Source organism: Microchirus variegatus (genome assembly GCF_963457635.1).
Source record: "Microchirus variegatus genome assembly, chromosome: 13".
Taxonomy (NCBI): Eukaryota; Metazoa; Chordata; class Actinopteri; order Pleuronectiformes; family Soleidae; genus Microchirus; species Microchirus variegatus.
This window is the reverse complement of record NC_139814.1, coordinates 15,158,191-15,178,940: the sequence shown is the minus strand read 5'-3', so window position 1 is coordinate 15,178,940 and position 20,750 is coordinate 15,158,191. Positions and strand designations below refer to the sequence as shown.

The 20,750-nt window shown below is 42.3% G+C and overlaps 1 protein-coding gene across 3 annotated transcripts in view; it reads right to left on the bottom strand.

Annotated features, from left to right (window-relative positions):
• ctnnal1 (catenin (cadherin-associated protein), alpha-like 1) overlaps window positions 1-20,750 on the bottom strand; it is a 57,829-nt gene that overhangs the window by 12,074 nt on the left and 25,005 nt on the right. For all 3 annotated transcript variants that reach the window (XM_083899969.1, XM_083899971.1, XM_083899970.1), the window contains 8 exons: window positions 11,085-11,274; window positions 5,841-6,028; window positions 4,629-4,748; window positions 3,423-3,512; window positions 2,978-3,148; window positions 2,328-2,528; window positions 864-950; window positions 401-559 (listed from right to left, as the gene is read on the bottom strand). In XM_083899969.1, the coding sequence (XP_083756095.1) occupies window positions 401-559; window positions 864-950; window positions 2,328-2,528; window positions 2,978-3,148; window positions 3,423-3,512; window positions 4,629-4,748; window positions 5,841-6,028; window positions 11,085-11,274 (1,206 nt within the window). The remainder of the gene's footprint in view (window positions 1-400; window positions 560-863; window positions 951-2,327; window positions 2,529-2,977; window positions 3,149-3,422; window positions 3,513-4,628; window positions 4,749-5,840; window positions 6,029-11,084; window positions 11,275-20,750) is intronic.

Sequence of the window (20,750 nt, the reverse complement as noted above, 5' to 3'; positions counted from 1 at the left end):
ATAAATGAATCTTAACAAAACATACTGTACGCGTTTGCTTGTTAGGGCCACGAGCAAAGGCATGACAAAACCTGCTGCGCGTGGTGTTTTTCCCCCTGCTCAGTATTTGTATAATAAAACCACATGTTGTGTTGGCATTCATTTGACGGTCAGGTTTAGGAGTGTACTCTACATTCTGATTCATCTCCATGCACTCCGTGTTTTTGCTTGCATTAACAAGTGCTTGTGGCGTGATGCTGGCATCAAAGGAATTTGTTAATATTTTTTCATCAACTTTGCAGCTAATGATGTTTTCCTCCCTCTTACTTTGGCCAACAAGGAATAAGCATGGAGGATGTTTTTTTTTTTTAAAGTTTTGCTCCAGATATCCATGCTTCCTTTACACCCCGTTGTCACCTACCTCCACCAGCTGCTCCTTCTGCTCAGTGAGCGTGCGCGAGTACTCCGCCACTGCCTCCAGGTTTCCCTCGGCGCCCGCGGCTTTGAGAGACCGCAGAGGCAACTGCTCTCCGTGAACTTTCAGCAAGTCAGAGGCACGGATGACTGCCACTTTATGGAGCTGGAGGAGGAGGAGGAGGAGGAGAGGAATCAAAGATGAAGGTGTAGAATACAGGACAGGAGGGAGTTGGAACGGGTGGAGAAAGTGCAAGAGTACAAAAGGTGAGAGAAAGAGTCGGAGCTGACCGACAGACAGACAGACAGCTGCAGTAGAGCTGAAAAATAATGTGGAAAGGAAAAGAGGGAAACCAGCAACAGGAGCAGAACAGCAAGTGACAAACATTCAAGTCAGGCCTGAGGACTGAGGACATTTATTCAGGACTCAGAGGGCAGATGAGCAGAGCAGAGCAAAGGCTGCTCCTCACCTCACGTCTGAGGTCACTGACGCTCTGGCATGTCTTCAGGATGGCCACCTCCATGTCCTCTGTGGCCTCTTTGGCTTTGGCAGACTGCTGCTCCCAGAGGGACAGAGAGAAAGAAACAGATGAAAATGAGACACAGCATGATTTTGCAGTCTCTCCGTCTCATACTCATAACTGTAAAAACGAAACTGTGAAAATAGCAGAATGCTAATGCGTTTTTTTTTGCTCTATCAAAACACAGCAGAATCTCTTGTCTTTTCACTTCACTCCCAATGACCTTCATCTGCAAAGGCTCAGTTAGAAAGTACTATACAATGATGTAGCAGCACCAGCATCTGCCGTGTAACTGAACACAAACAGAGAGAAAGTGTGCAGTGAGGAGGTGACTTATAATCACTTGCGTTTCATTTAGTTCTGAAGGTTAACACAGGTAACACCACTGAAATTCAATCGCGAGTGAACAATTTTAAAGTACTAATCAAATGAAGTAACAGAGTTCCTAATTCTATTTTATCTATGTTGTACACTTATTTCACCCACAAAACATGTACGGGTTAATACTGAAGCCAAATAGGAAGTGAAAATACTGAATAGCCAGTAGGGGGCAACCCTGCAAAAATGAATTAAAATCTGTGGTAAAATGAGTCCACTCCCCACTTGATTTATAGTTAATGGTCTTAATCTCTACACTCTTAGAAATAAAAGTGCTAAGTAGAACCATATAAGGTTCTTCGTTTTGTCCTCATAGGAGAACCCTTTTTGGTCAATGGATCAAAATGGTTCTTACTGGAACCGTTAGTGTTACCAAGAACCCGTGAAAAACAAATGGTTCCAGGTAGAACCTCAGCCCTTGTAGAAGAACACTTTTGGAACCCTTATTTCTAAGAGCGTAGTATCAGGTCTTCTACAATTACAAATAATATATAATTTTTGTAAATGATCTTCCCATTTGTAAATAAATCACAGCACATATAAGTGGACACAAGGTGATTAACACTAGGTAGCTCGCTAACTAGCATTTTCCTATCCATCTAGCTAGCTCTATCAGCTGGTATTGTCCAATAGGAGCCCTCGAAACATCTGATTGCAAACCATCAACATGGCGAGAAAACTTCAGAATCTTATGGCTTCAAGTAGAGTCATTGGATTTGTACCTCAATAAATTGCATTAACTATAGTATATAATATTATCTGTGCTCCAGTTTCTGTGATGAGAAGTAGCTCATACAGAGAGGTGTGGTTTCACTGACAGCTAGACCAGGAGGAGGTTGTAATGATTCCGTCTCGGTTTGAGGAGTGTCTACATTCAAATGGCCATATCTTCTTCAAATATGATCCAATTTTTTAAATTAATTTATCTAAAATGTCCCTTTGCCTACTTGTTGCTGGTTTTGCCACGGCTGGACACATTTATCTTTTTGAATGTTCCCCGTCAGTGTGTGAGCATCGCTGCTTGTGGTAACATACCGCTTCAATCCAGTGGTGCAACAGCTGCTGAGTGTCTTGGCGCACCAGCTGGCACAGAGTCAGGATGGCCTGCCGCTGCTCATGGCTGGTGTAGGCCGAGTCGGTGAAGTCCTCCAACCGCTCAACCAGCGCCTCCAGCTGGCTGCCCATGCCCTGGGGTGATGGGGAGTACAGGTTCTCGCGCAGGCTCTCCACACTAGACTGCATGAGCGGTGAGACAGGGGAGAGAAGACGGGGGAGACGGGGGTTGGGAATAGGGGAATGTGATTGAAAGGAGAATTGAATGCATGGGACAGAGGAGAAAGGGACGGAGGCAGCAACAAACACATGAGCTTTACTTAATGTGCTGTGGGGGAAATTAAATTATGATCTTATTATCATTAAGCACTTGACCTCATTATTAAATAACGCGTTCGCCTCACCTTGAGCCATTAAAGGGACATCATTAATTCTACAAACAGCAGCTCAAGTACACAGCCATAAAAGCTGATGCATTTTGCCTGTTCCATCCATTTTGTTTTTTAATAGGAGAAATTATATCTACTTACTGTGTCTTAAGATAACAGGGTTTTTTTTTTTGCAGCAAGTGCAAAAAAGCCATTCATGCGTGTGCAAAGCTTTCACCGCTATGTCTATTTTCTGATCCCCACCTTGAAGTCCTTGATGCCGTTATAGATGCTGGCGGGAAGCATCTTGTTCTCCCCACAGCTCCGTGCCTCGGTGACTATCTCGATGACCTGCTCCAGGGCACAGCGCATTCGGTGGAACACGGCGTCTTTGTTGATTCGCGCTGACTCGCAATCCGGGTGCCTCAGGCAAGTCTTTGGAAGGAATTCAGGGGGAAATGTCAAAACTTGTGGTCTCTGCTACTCCAGTCAACATCTGTCAAATTCAACCACAATTATTCACTCTTTTTGTTTTTTTTGTGTGTGTGTGTACGATTGTTTGACTGAGGCTGCATTGACTGCGACATAATATGAAACCTTGGAATTAAATAAACTCCAGCAGACCTTTAATATTTGAGCTGCAGATAAATCATCCATAACCCTTGCCCTGAGGCCCATTGTCGGTGGGCCAGCAGGTCAGCAGGTTTACCTTGGAGGCAGTAAGAAGCATCATGGTGCATTTCTCCAGCACTGCTCTGGCTGCTGCCATCCTCGCCTTTTTCTTCTCATCCTTCAAGTCCTGCAGCACAGAAATTGAGAAATGTCTTTTGATGTCGGTATGAAGGGACGGACACAAAATGCGACATGGATTACTCTCCAAGTCAAGACTTGCATTATGCTTCCTAAGTTAATTGTCATCTCCTACATCCCTCTCCTTGTATTCCAAAGAGAAAAAAACAGCTCAAATTAGATAGATACGGGATTTGGAAAAAGGCGGCTTAATCAACTCTTTTCCTGGCACTTTGCCATAGATTACAAAGACGATGTGATTACCTGTCATTATTCGTGCCTCTGTGCTCGCGCGGCTTCAATAGACGAAATAGTAGGATTTTTCTAAAGGGGGTTGTTTGAGTGGGAGTGAGCATGACAAAACAAGACAAAGAGAAACCGGGTGGCAAATTAGGAGGGTGAGCATTAGCTATGGCGCGTTGGGAAGAGACATGATGTGCGTGTCAAAACACAAGCCCTGCAGAAATTCAGAACGAGGGACGGCGGACCCTCCCTCTCTCTGTCTAAATATCACAGCCATTGCACTTTACATTCACATTCTGCAGGCAAAGCGTTTTAACTGGAGATGCTGAGTGTGTGCGTCAGGGTAAGATTAGCAGCTTATAACAATATGAAGTTACAACCACAAAGTTGAACTGTTTTTTTTTGTTTTTTTTAAAGACTGGGATGAAAGTTTTCAGTTTGCAAATTTGCTAAAAGTGCACGGCATAAGGAATCTGCCCCTGAAAGCATAGGTCAGCTCATATTAATGCTGAATCATGAGGAGAAATATGAGTCATAACTGTTCAAACATTAATAGACACAGAGAAATAAGGACCGTTTGCAGAACAGTGAGAGCTTTATTTAATGAACACTGTCACTGCATAGGAGATGTAGATATTTGACGATTGATTTGCTCGAGGTAATCGTGTGCATTCATAGTGTTTATTCCAGAAAATAACACATCTACATGAATAAACAAGGCGTGGAAACAATGGAAAAGTACCATATTATGTCCATTAACCACACACCATATCAATATGTGGCCATGGACCACGTTAAGCCTCCCGCACGTCCTACTTACTTGGAGATTCTGACACACTCTTGAAAGGGAAAAAGCAGGGGAGTATGTTGAGATGCTACTCACATTCTGTCTGTCTCCTGTGAGATGGGCAAACTCCACCATCTCATTGCCAAACTGGCTGAAAATCTGTACAAATTCCTGAAAGGTGCTGACTCTTTCCAGATGGTCAAGGGTTACCAGCACCTGAGAGGAATGAGAAGATCAGAGTCATACGGCGAGCAGCAGCATATGGCTTGTGTTGTGCTAGGAGGTGCAGAAATCCATGTTTATATAATCAGGAAGAGGAAGAGAGAGAGAGTCTTTACCTTACAAGAGAACCAAGCATATGAATATACTAGTGCTAAAGGCGCCATATGTAAGAATGTGGCCAAAAACGGTTACTACACTCAAATTCAAAATACTGAGGTCTTTTAGGTTTCGTTTTCTCCGCCATTGTAGCTCAGACGTAACTGGCAACCCGTGGTTGCTCGGCAGCTGAGACTCTACTGACTGCAGTGATTGGTAGATGGCCGTAGGTGGCGCCACATGCCAAATTGTGTGATTTGCGGTCTGCAAAATATTTTGCTGTGCTGTTGTTGTTGGTGAGCTCAGTATGTTATATGAACATTATTCCTGAGTCTCTGTGACATATTAGGAGGATTTTTTTTTAAATTATATTTCTGAGTTAGTTTCACACTTTCTTTGTGGTATTTAAGGCTCAGTGTGATGTCATTTTATCACTGATATCCTACAATAAAGATAGCAAATTAAGCAGTTCCTAACCTCTATTTTAGTTAATGGCAGTCCACATAGGAGCTAATTTAGCCGCTGGGGGTACACTAGCTGCCAGGGCTAAAGCAGCAGCTTTTATCCAGGCCAGACAAAGAGGAGGAAGAGATGTAATTGTGTTTGCTAGTAATGGAGAACAGGGGGGCTGTTGACTGCCTGTCCAAATGAGGCTAACCACTCATGATTAGGCCCCCTGTTTCCATTCTTGGCTCAGTCTATAGCGACATCCATATCACACAGACGGACTAAGAGAATAGCCAGGTACGGTGCAGGGAGACAATCTCTGGCTCTGTGTTTTTTTTTTTATGTGGCCGCTAAATGTGCTGCTTTCCTTCAATTACCTGCAGAGTGCTCTTTCAAAGAGCCAGCGCTTATACCTATTTGGGAGTAAAGGGAAGAGAATAGAGTTTACGAAGGTGAGTGTGTGTATTTGCATGTGGACCGTGAGTAAATAAGAGGGTTCGTGAACTTCCAGAGAGGGCTGCGTCATCTTACTGCACGGCTCACCTTGTTCCGTGACGTGATTATCTGTTTGATAACGATGCGGTCAGCCAACACCAGGACTTTAGTGACCGAGGACAGGAGCAGGCGTGCGGCTTTCACCATCCCTGTCCTATCGCTGAACACTGTGGAGCGTGCGTCAGGCTGGGACGGCAAAGCCGATCCTACGTCCGTGAGCTGGGCTATGGCATCTCCTGAAAAAAAAAAAAGGAGAGAGAGAAAGATGCAGAGTTGTTCAGTTGCAGTGTTGTGGTCTCGTTGTGTAGAGACGGGAATAATTTGAAGCAACCAGATGAGATCGGGCTTGTTTTTCTGCTTGCTGAATCAACAAATCGACAGGTGGGAAAAGACTGCAGGAGCAGGAGGAAAATGAAGAGGAAAATGTCTGTTGGTTGAGGAGCTAGGATATTGACTGGGTATCAAACCTCCTCTGTATCACTTAAGATTGGATATGTGTTGTCAATCAGGCAAACCAGGTCAGAACAAGGGCCTTTATGTATTGAGTTTGCATGTTCTCCCCATGTGTGCGTGGGTTTTCTGTGGGTTCTAAGGTTTCCTCCCACAACCCAACAGTCTCTATGTGTCCCTGTGATGGACTAGTGACATTGTACCGCACCTTTCGCCCCATGTCAGCTGGGATTGGCACCAGCGACCTCCCACGACCCTCGTGTGGAGGATAAAGTGGTAGGAGATGGATGGATGAATGGATTTAAATTCATGTGTCATGCTGTTTCACTGAGATCTAACAGTGCTCATGATTGGCTGAGATGGAGCTCATTCCCCAAAAGAGAAGATGAAGGCGGGGCTTAACATGTGGGGGTGTGTAGAGCAGAGAGTTGCTCTGTGTTGAACTGTAAGAAGGTGATCAGGCCACATAAAAGTAAATTTTTTATCAATACGCAGCCCTTAATGATTGTGCTTGATTTTGAAAGTCCTCTGGTATGGAGACCCAGAATATGCTGGAGGGTTGACGTATCCCACTTGGCCTGGAAGTGCTTCAGGATGCCCCAGGAGGAGCTGCAGAGGATGCAGTGGGGCAGAAACACCCCGAGGCTGCTTCACTTTTGCTTTTGCTAGCTGCTGTGGACTATGAAATACTTTAGAAGTAACTATCGTACTGCTCTTCCAATGTGCGACTCTTCCCTCTCTGGGAGAGCATACTGTCCCACACAGTATGACAACAATAAGAGATGACTCAAACACTACTGGCACGCTTTCTGTGAGCCATTTCGGGGGAAGACAGTTGAGGCCCTCAAGCTGAGTTTGCATCCATGACAGAGCAATGTTGTCATTCATGTAAGGAACTTTTTCTTTCTAATCTGCATCTATTAGCTCCAACATGCAGCTCATTTTAGGCCATCAATATGAGGAGGAAAATGGTCAGAACCATGAGCAAAAGCCAGAAGGAGGAGGAGAAATCCCACAAGAGCTCAGGAAGGAGGTGGGGAGAGAGGAGATCGGTCTCTCTCAGGTCGTGTAGCATGTCTGTCTGTTTGGATTGGCCGGTCCTTTAAATATAAGGCAGCTCGGATGAACTGATTACATCCGACAGGCTGGTTTTCAGTGCCAGCTCGGCTAAATATTCCAAAAAAATACACAAAAAGGCTGCACACAACCCCCATGTGACACTGGCAGGGTGGAAAGCACAGGCCTGACCCAGCTCGACCCTCTTCAGTACATGCCTTTCTCAAAATATAAATGGATTTTACATGACCTTAAATGTAAAATGGTCCCTTGGCGATCGTCTACATGCACTCATGACATTTTAATCTTCTGTGTTGCAACAACATGTCAGGTGTACTGAAGTATTATATTTCCTTTAATCATCTGTTTATTATCCTTATGTCAAAACCTGTTAGGCAAATTCCTAATGCACTTACTGGAAGTCTATTTTCGCGACAATGTAAACAGTAACACAAATTCGCACTCTAAGTTTGCCTTGTTCCTAATCAAATCTATGCCAGTGTGAATATATCTAAGAGGCAATGAGAAAATCAGGGGAGGGGGGAAAAAAAGCAGCTGTGAGAATGACACTGAAACACTGAGTGAAAGAGACAGAGACAGAGATCTGACACAGATTGCCTTCACTGACCTGTCTCATCGGATCTCTCCACCTCTCTGATGACGGGTAGCATCTAATTAAACTAGTGCTTTCAGCCTCCCTTTATTTCATTCATTACCGCACACAAGGCTGAGGCCTGCCTGATTAAACTCTCCCTGTAGCTAGGTATTTGAGAAAACGTCAATCCTTCACTAACTAGCCCTGCACAACCACACGTTGTTTCCATCCCCCGAAGGTCTCCATTGTTTTTTTAAAAATACAGACAGGTATGAGACAAAATTGTCATTTTGTACTGGGTCTGTCGAGAGAGGCGTGAAGTAAAACTGTGAAAACACTTCCCAAAGAAGAAAGTGAGAGCTGGAATAAATTAGTCACAGAGCGAAACACACATAGAGGCACGCACTCATATATTTATATACTTTCTTTGGCCATACTTTCTCATCGGTCTTCTCTCCTCCTCCCACCGGCACTCCTCTTTGTCCGAGTTTAAGCCGCCTTTTGCAAATTAGCGCTGTTGTGAGGATTAAACGCTTTGCTAGACAAACTGGTTCTCCTAACATAAATTATCACGCCGTTGTGTCCAAATTCTTATGCCTAGTGACACTGTTCCTGTTCTGCTCTGACGAAGGCTAAATCAGGCCCTTGTTGTGTTGCCTGATAAGAACTCATTTGCCTGGATGAAAAGACGCGTTACTCCAAGCAAGTGCATGCAACTACAGAGGGCGTTAAGACAGTTTAGACCGACACTGTTGACCTGTGCTGTGTAATTTCAGACGGCGTCTTAAGAGTAAAGGTGTGGACAGCCCCTTTGACTAAGCCATCTCCTCCTCTGTCTCAGTTTCAATAACAGCTGACAGTGATCCACACTTCCTTGTTTCCTTCACACCTGGTTACACTGTCCTAAAACTCTCCGTAGCTCTTCGCTTCTCTCAGTTTTGACGCACGATTTGTCCTCGCGTGCATCGCACGGAAGCAATCTGTATGAATAATGGAAAACTAATGAAAATGAATCTATATGAATAATGAAAAAATAATGAATATATATGAATAATGGAAAAATAATGAAAATGAATCTATGTGAATAATGAAAAACTTTGACTTTTGATTTTTTGGGGGGGTTAGGGTCGCAGTAAGTCTCCAAAAACCTCTCAGATTCTATTACAACTCACAGACACATCGGTCCCCTCAATCTCCACAGTACCCTTGGGTGAAGAAGCCGTTTTTCCAGCCTTTACGTCCAAACTAATAACAATAATGTCTTTAGAGAACTCCTGGGCTCCCGTGGTGTAATACTGTTTGACAGCCAGGCTGTCCACACTAATCGAAGTTTGCTGAAATTTGATAACACTGTGAAGCCTGAAGGTGAAGCCCGATGCTTTATGAAACTGTCACACTTTGTCTAAACAAATAAGCACTGGTGAGGAGACAAAACCAGCGTTAACTCCTATGAAGGCTATACTCTATTATGAAAATCGTAAAACTAACTAAGTGCTAATGACAGAAAGATACAGTGTCCAGTGCAAAGATGTCACACTGTCACTGCCCTCAGTGTCAAATCGCAGGAGGCTCAATATTTCTTGAAGCCAAAATGTGGGTCAAATTACCATTTTAGCGCACAGATTGGTGCCGCAGATGTGTAGAGCTAAAACGTTGCACCCATGGTAAAGTGCTGCTATACATAGTATGGTATGACATTTTGTCAAATTTTGGACCAAACATTTTTTTACAAAAAAATTGTCAAATTTTGGACGACATACTATCGTGTGACGTTTTTGTTTAATTTTGGACGACATAGTATAGTATGACGTTTTTGTCAAATTTTGGACCAAACATTTTTTCTTACAAAAATTTTCCAAATTTTGGATGACATAGTATAGTATGCCATTTTGTCAAATTTTAGACCAAACATTTTTTTTCAAATAATTGTCAAATTTTGGACAACATAGTTTAGTGTGACGTTTTTGTCAAATTTTGGACCGAATTTTTTCAAAAAAATTGTCGACATATACAACTCCTTATATGGACATCCTGGGGGTTAGTGTTTATAGGTCACATATTCAGGTTTTAACACATTAGTTTTTTCCGTCTTCTATGTGTTGTTGAGTCAAAGTTATGAATCATTTTATATCTCATTTTAGCAGTGATATAAAGTAGCAATAATTTTGCAGAAGTTACAAAATTAGACAGTTTTTCTTTTCTTTTTGTTCATTAAAAAAGACCTAAGCGAACTTTGAACAGTTCCACATTTCACAAATTTGATCCGATTTTAAGCATTTTGAGTACTCTGCGCAGGTGTGTTTATAAGATTCATCATATTGCCTGGGTTGTGCTGAAAAAAAACGATATAAGGCACTCTATATAGAACATTCTTATAGCCTCTGTAGATATTGTATGTTTAAACATAATAATGGGGGGAAAAAGCAGCCAAAATGCTCTCTAAAGGTTAAATATCTTATTCAGATGAAAACTGAAATCACAATCACAATTTCAGTCAGCCCTGCTGGGTTCAGAGCAGCTGGCGAGTGAGTGGGTGTCCATCCACACTTAAATGTCACTGTGAACTAGTAAGCAGTCACTGACAAGTTATTTATAATTATTTGTGATCTAATAATGGTCATGGAAACGCTGGTGATATTAATAAAATAAAAGTATGTGTGGGCGTGAGCCAATAGTGAATATCCACTAAGCCTAACCTGGATATATATATATATATACAGTATCCTAACCTCGAACTTAGTCCTTTTCTTGGCCTTAGCCCTTTAAGGTACGCACCAAGAAAAAAGCAAAGGAAAATTATTTCTTAACAATAATGACAATCAATATTTATTCATTTATTTTAATGAGACCCTCCAGATACAGGCCTCTACCAAACGGTTGAGACGTCTGTTCATAATAAACCTGGTTTACATAGTACCACAAAGGGTTAAACTTAGCCTCAGTCCTATCCTGGTCCCTAACTCTAGTCTGACTTATATTTTACTGCAACTCCACCCGTGTTTTTACATTGGAGTCAGTTGAGAGCCTGGAGCGTCTCTTTCAGACACAGAAGGGTACCTTGTGCGTCTGTAAGGCGACACCGAGGGACGCGACAGAGCGCGGCGGTATGTGTTTATGTACGCGACAGTGTGTGAAAGTTCAGGAATTCAGCGATACACATATAGTGATGAGGTGCGGCCAGAATAGCCTACCTGCTTTGCGTGCCTCGAAGCAGGCTTGACCCATCTCATCCTTCAGTTCTTGGTTTTCTGCAGCGATGGCTTCCCCGACGGCGACAAATCTTCCCACTGCCACACTCACTGCCTGGCCCACCCTGTGTATGGCTGCGAGGGTGCGCTCAGATTTCTTTGGTTTGTCTTTATGGTTGATCAGGGTGGTGATCTGTCGGGTTGTGCAGAGGAAAGACAGGTTGTTATTTTTATTTTTTTTCTGAGAAAAGGCAAAATAACTTACTCTTGGCACTTGTGAGCTGTGCTTAAAAAAACTAGCAGGAGAAAACAGCAACACTTACTTTTTTTTAAACAAAATTCAAACCATATATTACTAATGAGGTCCACACTTTAAAATTGCTGGTCGGGTCCCAAAAAAACAAACTTATAACAATGCCACAGACCATATAATGATGCAACACAGAGCTGCAAACAGCAATTATTTTCCTACAGGTTTCTTGATTACATTTTATCGGTTTAAATAAGAAATGCCAGAAGACTACAGCAAAACATTTCCCTGAGCCCAGACTCTTTAATTAGCATGTTTTCTCAATCTAACACAACAAATCGCAGTGATGTTCTGCTTAAAAAGGAAAAAAGGAAAAGATTCTAACATTAGAGTTTGTGATCTTCATTTGATAAATCATTAAAAGAAATAATTGATTCTTAAAAATAACTGATCATTTTGACACCACTGAACATTTCAAAGAGGGAAAAAGTGAGCATCAGACATCTCTGGCATTCTCTGGTGCACCTGGCACTAACTCCTCTAAATGAGCTGCATAGTTGCAGGATGCCAAACTGGAATCATTGCCCCTTGTTCAACATCGGAAATATGCTGCTATTTATCTGAACAACATCTCTGATAAGGAACTATAGGAAGCATACGGAGTCTGGAGCGTGCACTCCATTTGCTTATCTGAAGACAAGAGCTTCCTGCCAGTGGAGATAACATTTTGACATGCAGTATATGATTAACCTATGCAGAGAGAAGGCATGACGTCACCAAGACAAACACCCATGATCCAATATCACGTACAAAACAATATTTCATTAAATATGAAAGGATAGTGTCAGCATACAGCAAAGACATGCATGTCATTGTGACATATAGAGCCAACAACCCACCAAACTCAGGTGGGGCTTCTTAGTGATAATTGAGGATATTAATTATGGATGAATCACTCATTTATTATCAATTATGTATCATGCTCCTCATGGAGACCAGAAGTGTTAGAGATGGATGTTTTTGTTCTCAGAAACTTGATAAATGCTGTTAAGTCACCAAAATTAGTATTTTTTTTCCTCAGCATGTATGTATTTATTATTTCATTCATATTTATTTTATTAGGGCAGCAATAAGTTTTAGGTTACTTATGTTTTTCATGGCACAGCAGACAAAAAACAAGAAGGAAAAAATGTCAGAAAAAGTCGAGGAAGAGGAAATGACTAACTGTAGTTGCACCTTCCTACAACATCCGCAGGGAGTCGGTTCCCCCGATACCTGCAGTAGACAAAGAGGTGTGAAAACACGGCCTGGATAGGCAGACTCCTTTGCCTATTGGTGGAAATGTGAAAGGGGAGTTGCTTAGGTATAAATGTTTCGGGCTCACTATGCTCTGGGTCTTTCTCCAGCTACAACCACTCGTGTAAAGATTGACCTTTTCTTTGCAAAGAAAATAAAACATTGTCGGCCGGCAGATAGTCTCTATTTCATTCTTCACCAGCAGCAGAGGATTGCCACAACACACAGAAGCATAAAAAGCGTATGCCGACCAGCATGGACAAGGCTCCATGGCTCGTGTTCACCGGCTCCACTGAAAACAAATGCACATGGCCAGGAGAGAGGAAAGGAGGGAGGGAGGGGGGGTGGTATGTTTATAGTGAGTATGTTTATGGTGGTGTTGCAAAAATATAAACTGCAGGGGGAGCTCTGCAGAGAAAAATATCTGCTTTAATTTGTTAATATTGTTATTATAAAAACGATCATAACAATCTGACTTCTCTCTGCTTGAGACAGATGGTCGCCAAACCCTGTGAGCGAGGTTTAATCCTGGTAAACGGGAGTTTTTTTCCTCTCTACTGTTGCTGCCTTGAGTTTTGAGATGATACGTGATAATATATGTTGGGTTTATTGGCTCTATACAAAGGGGAAAAATTATATAATTTGACTGAGCTGCTTGAAACAGCGGCAGCAGCATCTTGGCACAGAAATGTAACATGCTTGGCCATCACAATAAAGGTCAAAGGTTTATTTGAAAGCCGCGGAAAAAAAAAGTTGCTTCCCTGGTACAAACACATGGTTGAAATACATTTACTAAAACCCATGGTGCTCTGCTTTCTTTTCTACAACGTCATCTCGGTCACTGTCAGCATCCATCTCACTGTGTCACAGTTTTTTTTTTTTCTGGTGTGCTGAAAAGAGTAATAGGGTTTTTTTTTTTTCTCATCCTCCTCATTCTGACAGACTATTGTTCTGCAGCGAGGCCGTGATGACCCGAAAGTGCACATGAAGCAGTTAGTTTGCTCTGTCGCTCATCATTGTCTTTCTTATCTCCGTGTTAGAGCCTTCCCTTCCTGCGAGCACCGTCCTCTCTTCAGTGACTCATCCAAACGGAGCTCGATCCCTTTTAGAAAACACCGGCGTCGGCTGACTGGACCATTATGGGGGTCTGATTCACACCTGTGTGATAAATGGACCACTAATTGTCAGAGGCAAGGATGAAACAAGACTCCCAAAGGTTAGTTAACCACACTCGGGATAAAATACTAACCAACAACCAAAGTTATCAATGAGAACATGGCGAAAGGCACTGAAAGCACTTGTGAGAGAACTCAGTTTGAGGGGAGACGTATTTAAATCACCCGAATTACAAAATGGAGCTTGATTATTTTAAAGGTCCCATATTATAGCCTATTTCTCCAAGTTAAACTAGCTCCCTGGTGTCCTAATGAACATGTCTGTGACATGCTTTGGTCAAAATACCTTAAGGATGAAGCATCACAGCAGTTCAATCACCCTGCAAAAACAGCCCTGTTCAGAATACCTGGTTTAGTAGTATATCTTTAGGTCCACCTTAAAAAAAATATAATGAAGCTTAAGGGACAGGAAATGAGCTAACAGCAGTTAGCATTTGTAAAAGTTATCATTTGCAGGCTCTAGCAGGCACATTGCCGTCATATATAACATGTATCCACTGAACAGATAAATCCTCTGAGACTGGAAGTGTGTGTAGAACTCTGTGCTGCACTGTGGAGCCAAGAATAGAACTTTTTAGCGGACTTTGCGGACTTCCGGTTTTTCGGACTCCGTTGCCCTCGCCAGCACTCTCGCATTTTTGGGGGACAAGGCGGAGCTCCGCGAAACAATTCCAGGAATTTAGCGCATTGTGACGTCCCAATGAGCACGGAAGTCAACATTGCATGTTTTATGGAGGACCACAAAAACACGACTGAGTCATCTTTTTATACACTCTGCTGGCTGATAGGACCTCCAGAATCCCAAATATAAGGATTTAAATGATTTAAATGTGCAAATGATTTTGCATAATATGAGCCCTTTAAAACTGTTCCAGCAAGAGAAACTGTGTTTTTAAAAATGTTATATTTAATAAAAGTAGTAAATGGGCCATTAAATACACACATATAATGCAACAGGAGGGACTGTTTGTGCCTGTTAAGTATGTGTACGAGTGTATATAAACATAAGCAGCACAAAAAGAAGCCTGAGCAAGAGAAAGTGACGAGCAGACAGAGGGAAAAAAGAAGAGGCTCCAAAGTAACACCATGATTACAGATCTTCCTGTGTGAAAAGAATGCTACAGCTGAGGAAAGTAAGGTTAGTTTTGACAGAGAGAGAAAATGTCTACGTGAACATCGCCGAGAGAGTAACCAGTGCCTGGGATTTCCTTCATGAGGGATTAATAGGTGGGTACATTTACTGGGCTGTGCAAACAGGAACAGAGCAGGGTGGAGCGAAGATAATATTGATACAGTGCCATCACATGAGACAGGACTCTGTGTTCGTGTGCATCAAAGGAACTTGAGTGTGTGAGTCCCATTGTGCAAACACAGAGGAAACTGCAAGCACATTCAACATTTTGTCAGTGGAAAAAAAGTTCATAAAAGTGGCTGCATATTGTTTTTAAAATGTTCAATAAACTCGACAATATACCGCCTGATTTTATTCACTGAAATAAGGCACCGGAATGTTTTATTTAAAGGTGCCCCGCGGAGTTTTCACTCTCTGTTTGGCAAAACAAGCCAAACTTATGTGGCACCACACGTGTCACGTGATGGCGTCTATAAGAATACGAACACAACTCTGCAGACATGATCAGATATACTGTATATTTGGTGTTACTGAACATTTCACTGCAGTTTAATCATTCAAAATGTCCTTCCTCTGCTCATTCATCATCTCTGTTTCACAAACCCCCCCCCCCCTCTCTTTAGAACAGGCGGCTGTGCTCTGCTGCACTCCAGCAGTGGTTGAATGCCAATGAGCATTACCAACTAAGCAGCATCGAGCCCAAAGCCTCCAAAAGCCCACAAAGGATTTATTTATGACAGAAAATCCATGAAATAGGCACAAATGTCGCTTCGAATGCAACGCTGGGCCTCCGACAGACTTGTTTATTCAGATAGTTTTAATCTACTGTATATTGTACCTTATAGTATAGTGTGATGAGTGTGGGAAAGAAGTTTGAATATACAGTATATTAAAGTTTGGTAACACTTTAGATTAGGGAACAAATATTCACCATTAACTAGGTGCTTTTATAACTCGCATACTAGCCCTTTATTAGTAATCATTAAGCACGTATTAACACCTTATTCTACATGATCTTAACATGAAGTACGATTTTTCCAACATAGGGTGTTAATACGTGCTTAATATTCACTAATAAAGGGCTAGTATGCTACTTACAACCATGTTAGTATGCACATAGTTAAAGGCGCCATATGTAAGAATGTGGCCAAAAATGGTTACTACATTCAAATTCAAAATACCGAGGTCGTTTAGGTTTCGTTTTCTGACGTAACTGGCTACCCGTGATAGCTCGGCAGCTGAGACTCTACTGACTGCAATGATTAGTAGACGGCGGTAGGTGGCGCCACATGCCAAAACATGATTTCAAGACATAAACATGATTTGCAGTGGGCAAAATATTTTTTTAATGCAAATATTTTGTCTGTACTGTTGTTGTTGGTGAGTTCAGTTTGTTATATGAACATTATTCCTGAGTCTCTGTGACATATTAGGAGGATTTTATGGCCAGTTTCTTTAGATTTATTACATAATGCACCTTTAATGGTGAATATGTGTTCCCTAAAGTTTATAACTGTAAAACTGTACTGTACAAATTTGTCCAAGACACTCTCTAAAATCAAATCCATGCATTTGAGCTACACTCTGTGAGGCTATACTCTTTTGTCCAAAATGAGTAGGACAATAACAATATCCAAAACACACGCACACACACACACACACACACACATCTGACAACTAACTCAGAACAACATAACACACAATACAACAGAGCCCACCCACTGGTGAGCAGGAAATCCAGACTCGCACACCTCAAGGACACGGTGACCGACTGTAACTCGGAGTCGAACAAAAGCTGGAAGCATTTGTGGCTGCCTCCCATGGATACTGATTCACTTTCGCTGAATGGAGAAAGTTTGACGCTTTCAGTCATGCTTTCTCTCTCTGCCTGTTTATTTCTCTGATCTGATTCTTGGACTTTACAGTGGTCCAGTATAAAAAAGTGAATGTTTTGGCACATTTTGTCACTTGAGGTCTTTCAGGAAGCGGCCTTGTTTAAATTCAGGAAGGTAAAAGTAAGTGTCAACATGCTCATCCCAGAGGCCTGAGGCACATTTTATTAAACACTCAGTGTAACCATTCATCACTGTAATTGCTTGCTTGGCAAGTTATGTCGCCGTGTTGCTTTAAATGATCATTTATATTCCGTATGGGTTTTGCTTGCCCCGACAATGAAAGAAGTTTTCGCCAGAGCAGAGAGTTTAGATTAGAAAAAAAAAAAAGAATCCATACAAAGGGACTCAACCACTCGTGGTCAAGCTCAAGCATTTCCATGTGTGAATTTGATGGTGTAAATGAAAGCTGAAGCACCATCCATCCATTCATGGTTGCAGCACTGTTTATTGGTTTGGCGACTTGTGTGTTTACGTGTGTGTGTGTGTGTGTCTGCACAAAAACAAGGATTCACTTCACTGCAGTGCTGCTGTGTTTGAATAACTGCTTGAAGAGAAGGATATACGAGTAGGAGAAAAAACAACAACAGTCTTTGTTTGTTTTTAGCCGCTGATAAGATAAAAAATATGAAATGTGAAATATGAAAATAACAAGTTTCCAGTAACTTTGTTTTCCGATGCACCTAAAATAGTCGTTGCCATACATTTCGCAGCTTATGGATCACTTTCTGACAACAAACGGGGGAAAAGAGGAAGATGTCCACATCTCATTCCAGCCTATTAAACCACAAAGGGATCATTGATGCAGGGTGAGCTGCGCCAAAAAGTAGAGTCTGTAGATGTTTGTCTTATCCGCGTCCATGTGGGTTTCCTCCGGTAGGTTTCCCAGACATAATGTTCCACAGAATCTGAACTGTTGTGCTTCTACTCTGCCAGTTTGGCTATTTAGTTTTCATTTGGCCATTACTGATGGGAGGCGAGATGTGACTGGGCGTTTGTTGGGGGACCGCAAAAAAGGAAGAGGAAAAGGATGAAAGCAATACTGGACTTTAATAGTTGAGCAAATTCCTTCCAAATTGGCCCGAGCAGACAGGAGTTCTGTGCTGTGCTGGCCAACAGCCAGACCAGAGAAGTGGAGTTAGACTGAGAGTGGGTACAGCAGGTAGATAAGGGAAGATAAGAGGAGGAAAGGAATAAAGAATAGGGATAAATCATCTACTACAGCATACTCGACCCTGTCTTGTTTCCTTTTTCTTTTTTCTACTGTGTGGTATATCTGACTTTTGTTTGAGTTTCCTTCCCCTTGTGACTCCAGCATTCACAGCCCACAACCCTCTGCTTCATCCACCTCACTTCACCTCATCTTCTCCGCACAGTTAGAGATTAAGCTGCATCATTTAGATTATACTGTAGAGGCATGTGCAAAGGAAAGCAGGCGATAAAGCCGCTCATTAATCACACAGCGTTTCCTTCCTCTCTCTGCAGTGAAACAAAGTTACAGGACAGTAAATCCGAGTGTACAGTGCACATACTGTAACCACCTGAATAGAAAGTTGACTTATACCATCATCAAGTAAATGTAAGATCATTTTAGGCTACCTTTACACTGGCTGGATATTTTTAAAAAAAATGATATTTTCTTCCCTCCGTTTTCCAAAATAACTTTGTGTGTACACATCATCGTTTTCAAAAAAGTTCCCATTTATATTAACCCGCATTAATAAGCTGTCGAGAGCCATCATGACTACGCCAAGCCTGTGGGCGGCAGTGTAGGAAGAAGGAGAAAGCCATACAAGCCAATCAGAATCCTCATCAACAACAACAACAACAACAACGACTGACCTCTCACCCTCGATGTATGAGGGACAGCAGCGATGATCGCGACATCCTAAAATTCTCACGCCACTCCTCCGGGACAATAACCTCATTCTCAAAGTTCTCCCACCAGACAACAGTCCGCCCAGGTCGGACCCAAAACCGGCGAAGCTGACGGTGACGAGGTCTGGCTCACCTCCGAGCCCTAACACGTCTCTGCTCCTCTACGTAATATAGGAGCTCAAACATGTTAAAAAGGGTCATAACCAAATGTAAAAAGGTCGCATTTTTGGAGCGTAGATTGCCTAAAACTCTATTTTTCTCCGTTTGCCAAAATCTCCACTTTTGCCGGAGTTTTTAGAAAGAATCGTTTTCAGAGGTGAAATCGCGTGTTTGCGCGTAAAACGGAAGGCACAAACGCAGGGGAAAGTCTCTGTTTTTTAAAAATACCCGTGCTAGTGTAAACGTAGCCTTAAGCTCTTTTAGCGGCCTGCAGACACAGTGGAGAACATGTACAGTATGTTAACTGGTGTACCTTGTTAAATTAGAATCAAACGACTGCAAATTCAGTTGAATGGAAAACCAAAGCTATGCAGTCTTGAATGGTCATGCATTCTTTAGGAATTACCTAGAGTCCTTTTTTTTTTTTTTTTTTTTAAACTGTACAACCTCAACTATATAAAAAAAAAACAAGATAAATGAGCTCTGACTTTCTTCTATATTGGAAAGTTGACACTCATTAAAGGACACAGTGAAGCACTGTGGATACACACTCATTGTAGTAAGTGATGTATGACAGGAGACAGGAGGCTTGTGAAAGTCACACAAACGTCACGCTTTTTGTTTACTTTTCCTGGAGACAAACTGACCTCAGATCGATCGGATTCGAAGAACCCACTCATACTGACATTTGAAGGCTAGATCTGACTTGTGAAACACACACACACACACACACACACACACATACACATGCACGATACCCACAGTAATGTACACGTTTATCTCGCTGAAACACTACATTTCCAAGAAATAAAGCGAGAGCGCAGTGATTTGGCAGTATAGTGGCCACTGCGGATGATTGAGTGCAGATGGTTTTTTTTACACAGCAAGGGAGATAATTCCAAAGAAAAGTCGAATCCGAGCGTGCCTGTGTCGGCGACAAAATGACAGGGATAATAGCAGCTGATTTCCAAAAGAAAGACAGCGAGGGAGGAGAGGGCGCAGCGCACAGAGCAGGTGATGGATGTGGGAACACAGCAGAGGGCAACAGACAGGCATGCTGACAGGCATGCGCTGCAGCCAGCAAACTGATTTGCATTCCCGTGGATTTAAGGCCACATTATACTTCTACAACTGCGTAACGCGTTATCCGTCTGCGTAACCACGGAGACCCCTCCAGCCCTCATAGTTCTCATAGTTCTCATAGCAATTTCCCGCCTGATCAGTAGGGGTCGCTACGCAACGTTGTTGTGATTCCGGCTACAGTGAGCAACGGCGTCCGAGAGAGAAAGACTGTTGTTGTTGCAGCTGAATAACATTGAAACAGAGACAGATGGCAAGCAAATGTAACAGTCTTATTGGACCGATGAGGGACATGGACGAAGAAACCCATTTCAGGTACTTCCGAATGGAACTTCTACGCCGTGTGCTACCTCATATTAATCATCAGGGCACTCACCGCATGCCCGTTGATGCCGCCCAGATACTGGCCGAGGACCAATCGCAGCCCTTGCCGTCTCCGTTGTGCCTTGACGGAGTGACGGACACTTAAAAAATATTTCGTGCAGCCCGAGACGACGTAGAGGCAGTATAAATTGGGCTGAATTCCCAAAAGACAACTCCATGTACTTTTCCTCGAGTCCTTTTTATTCAACTTTGACTGCTATTGCATTGAGAACATTGCTTTTTTTGATTTATTTTATCCACATAATACGAATAGACTCCTATTCTCATTATTGCAATTCCCATATGACAACTGCCAACCTTAATATTTTAATTTATGCATTTAATTAGAATTAACTCTACCATTCATTTTATTGCCCGCTATTCACATTTCTAAATTGCTGCAGGAGGCATTCGCTCCTGTTACTCACGATTTGTTTCTTGAAC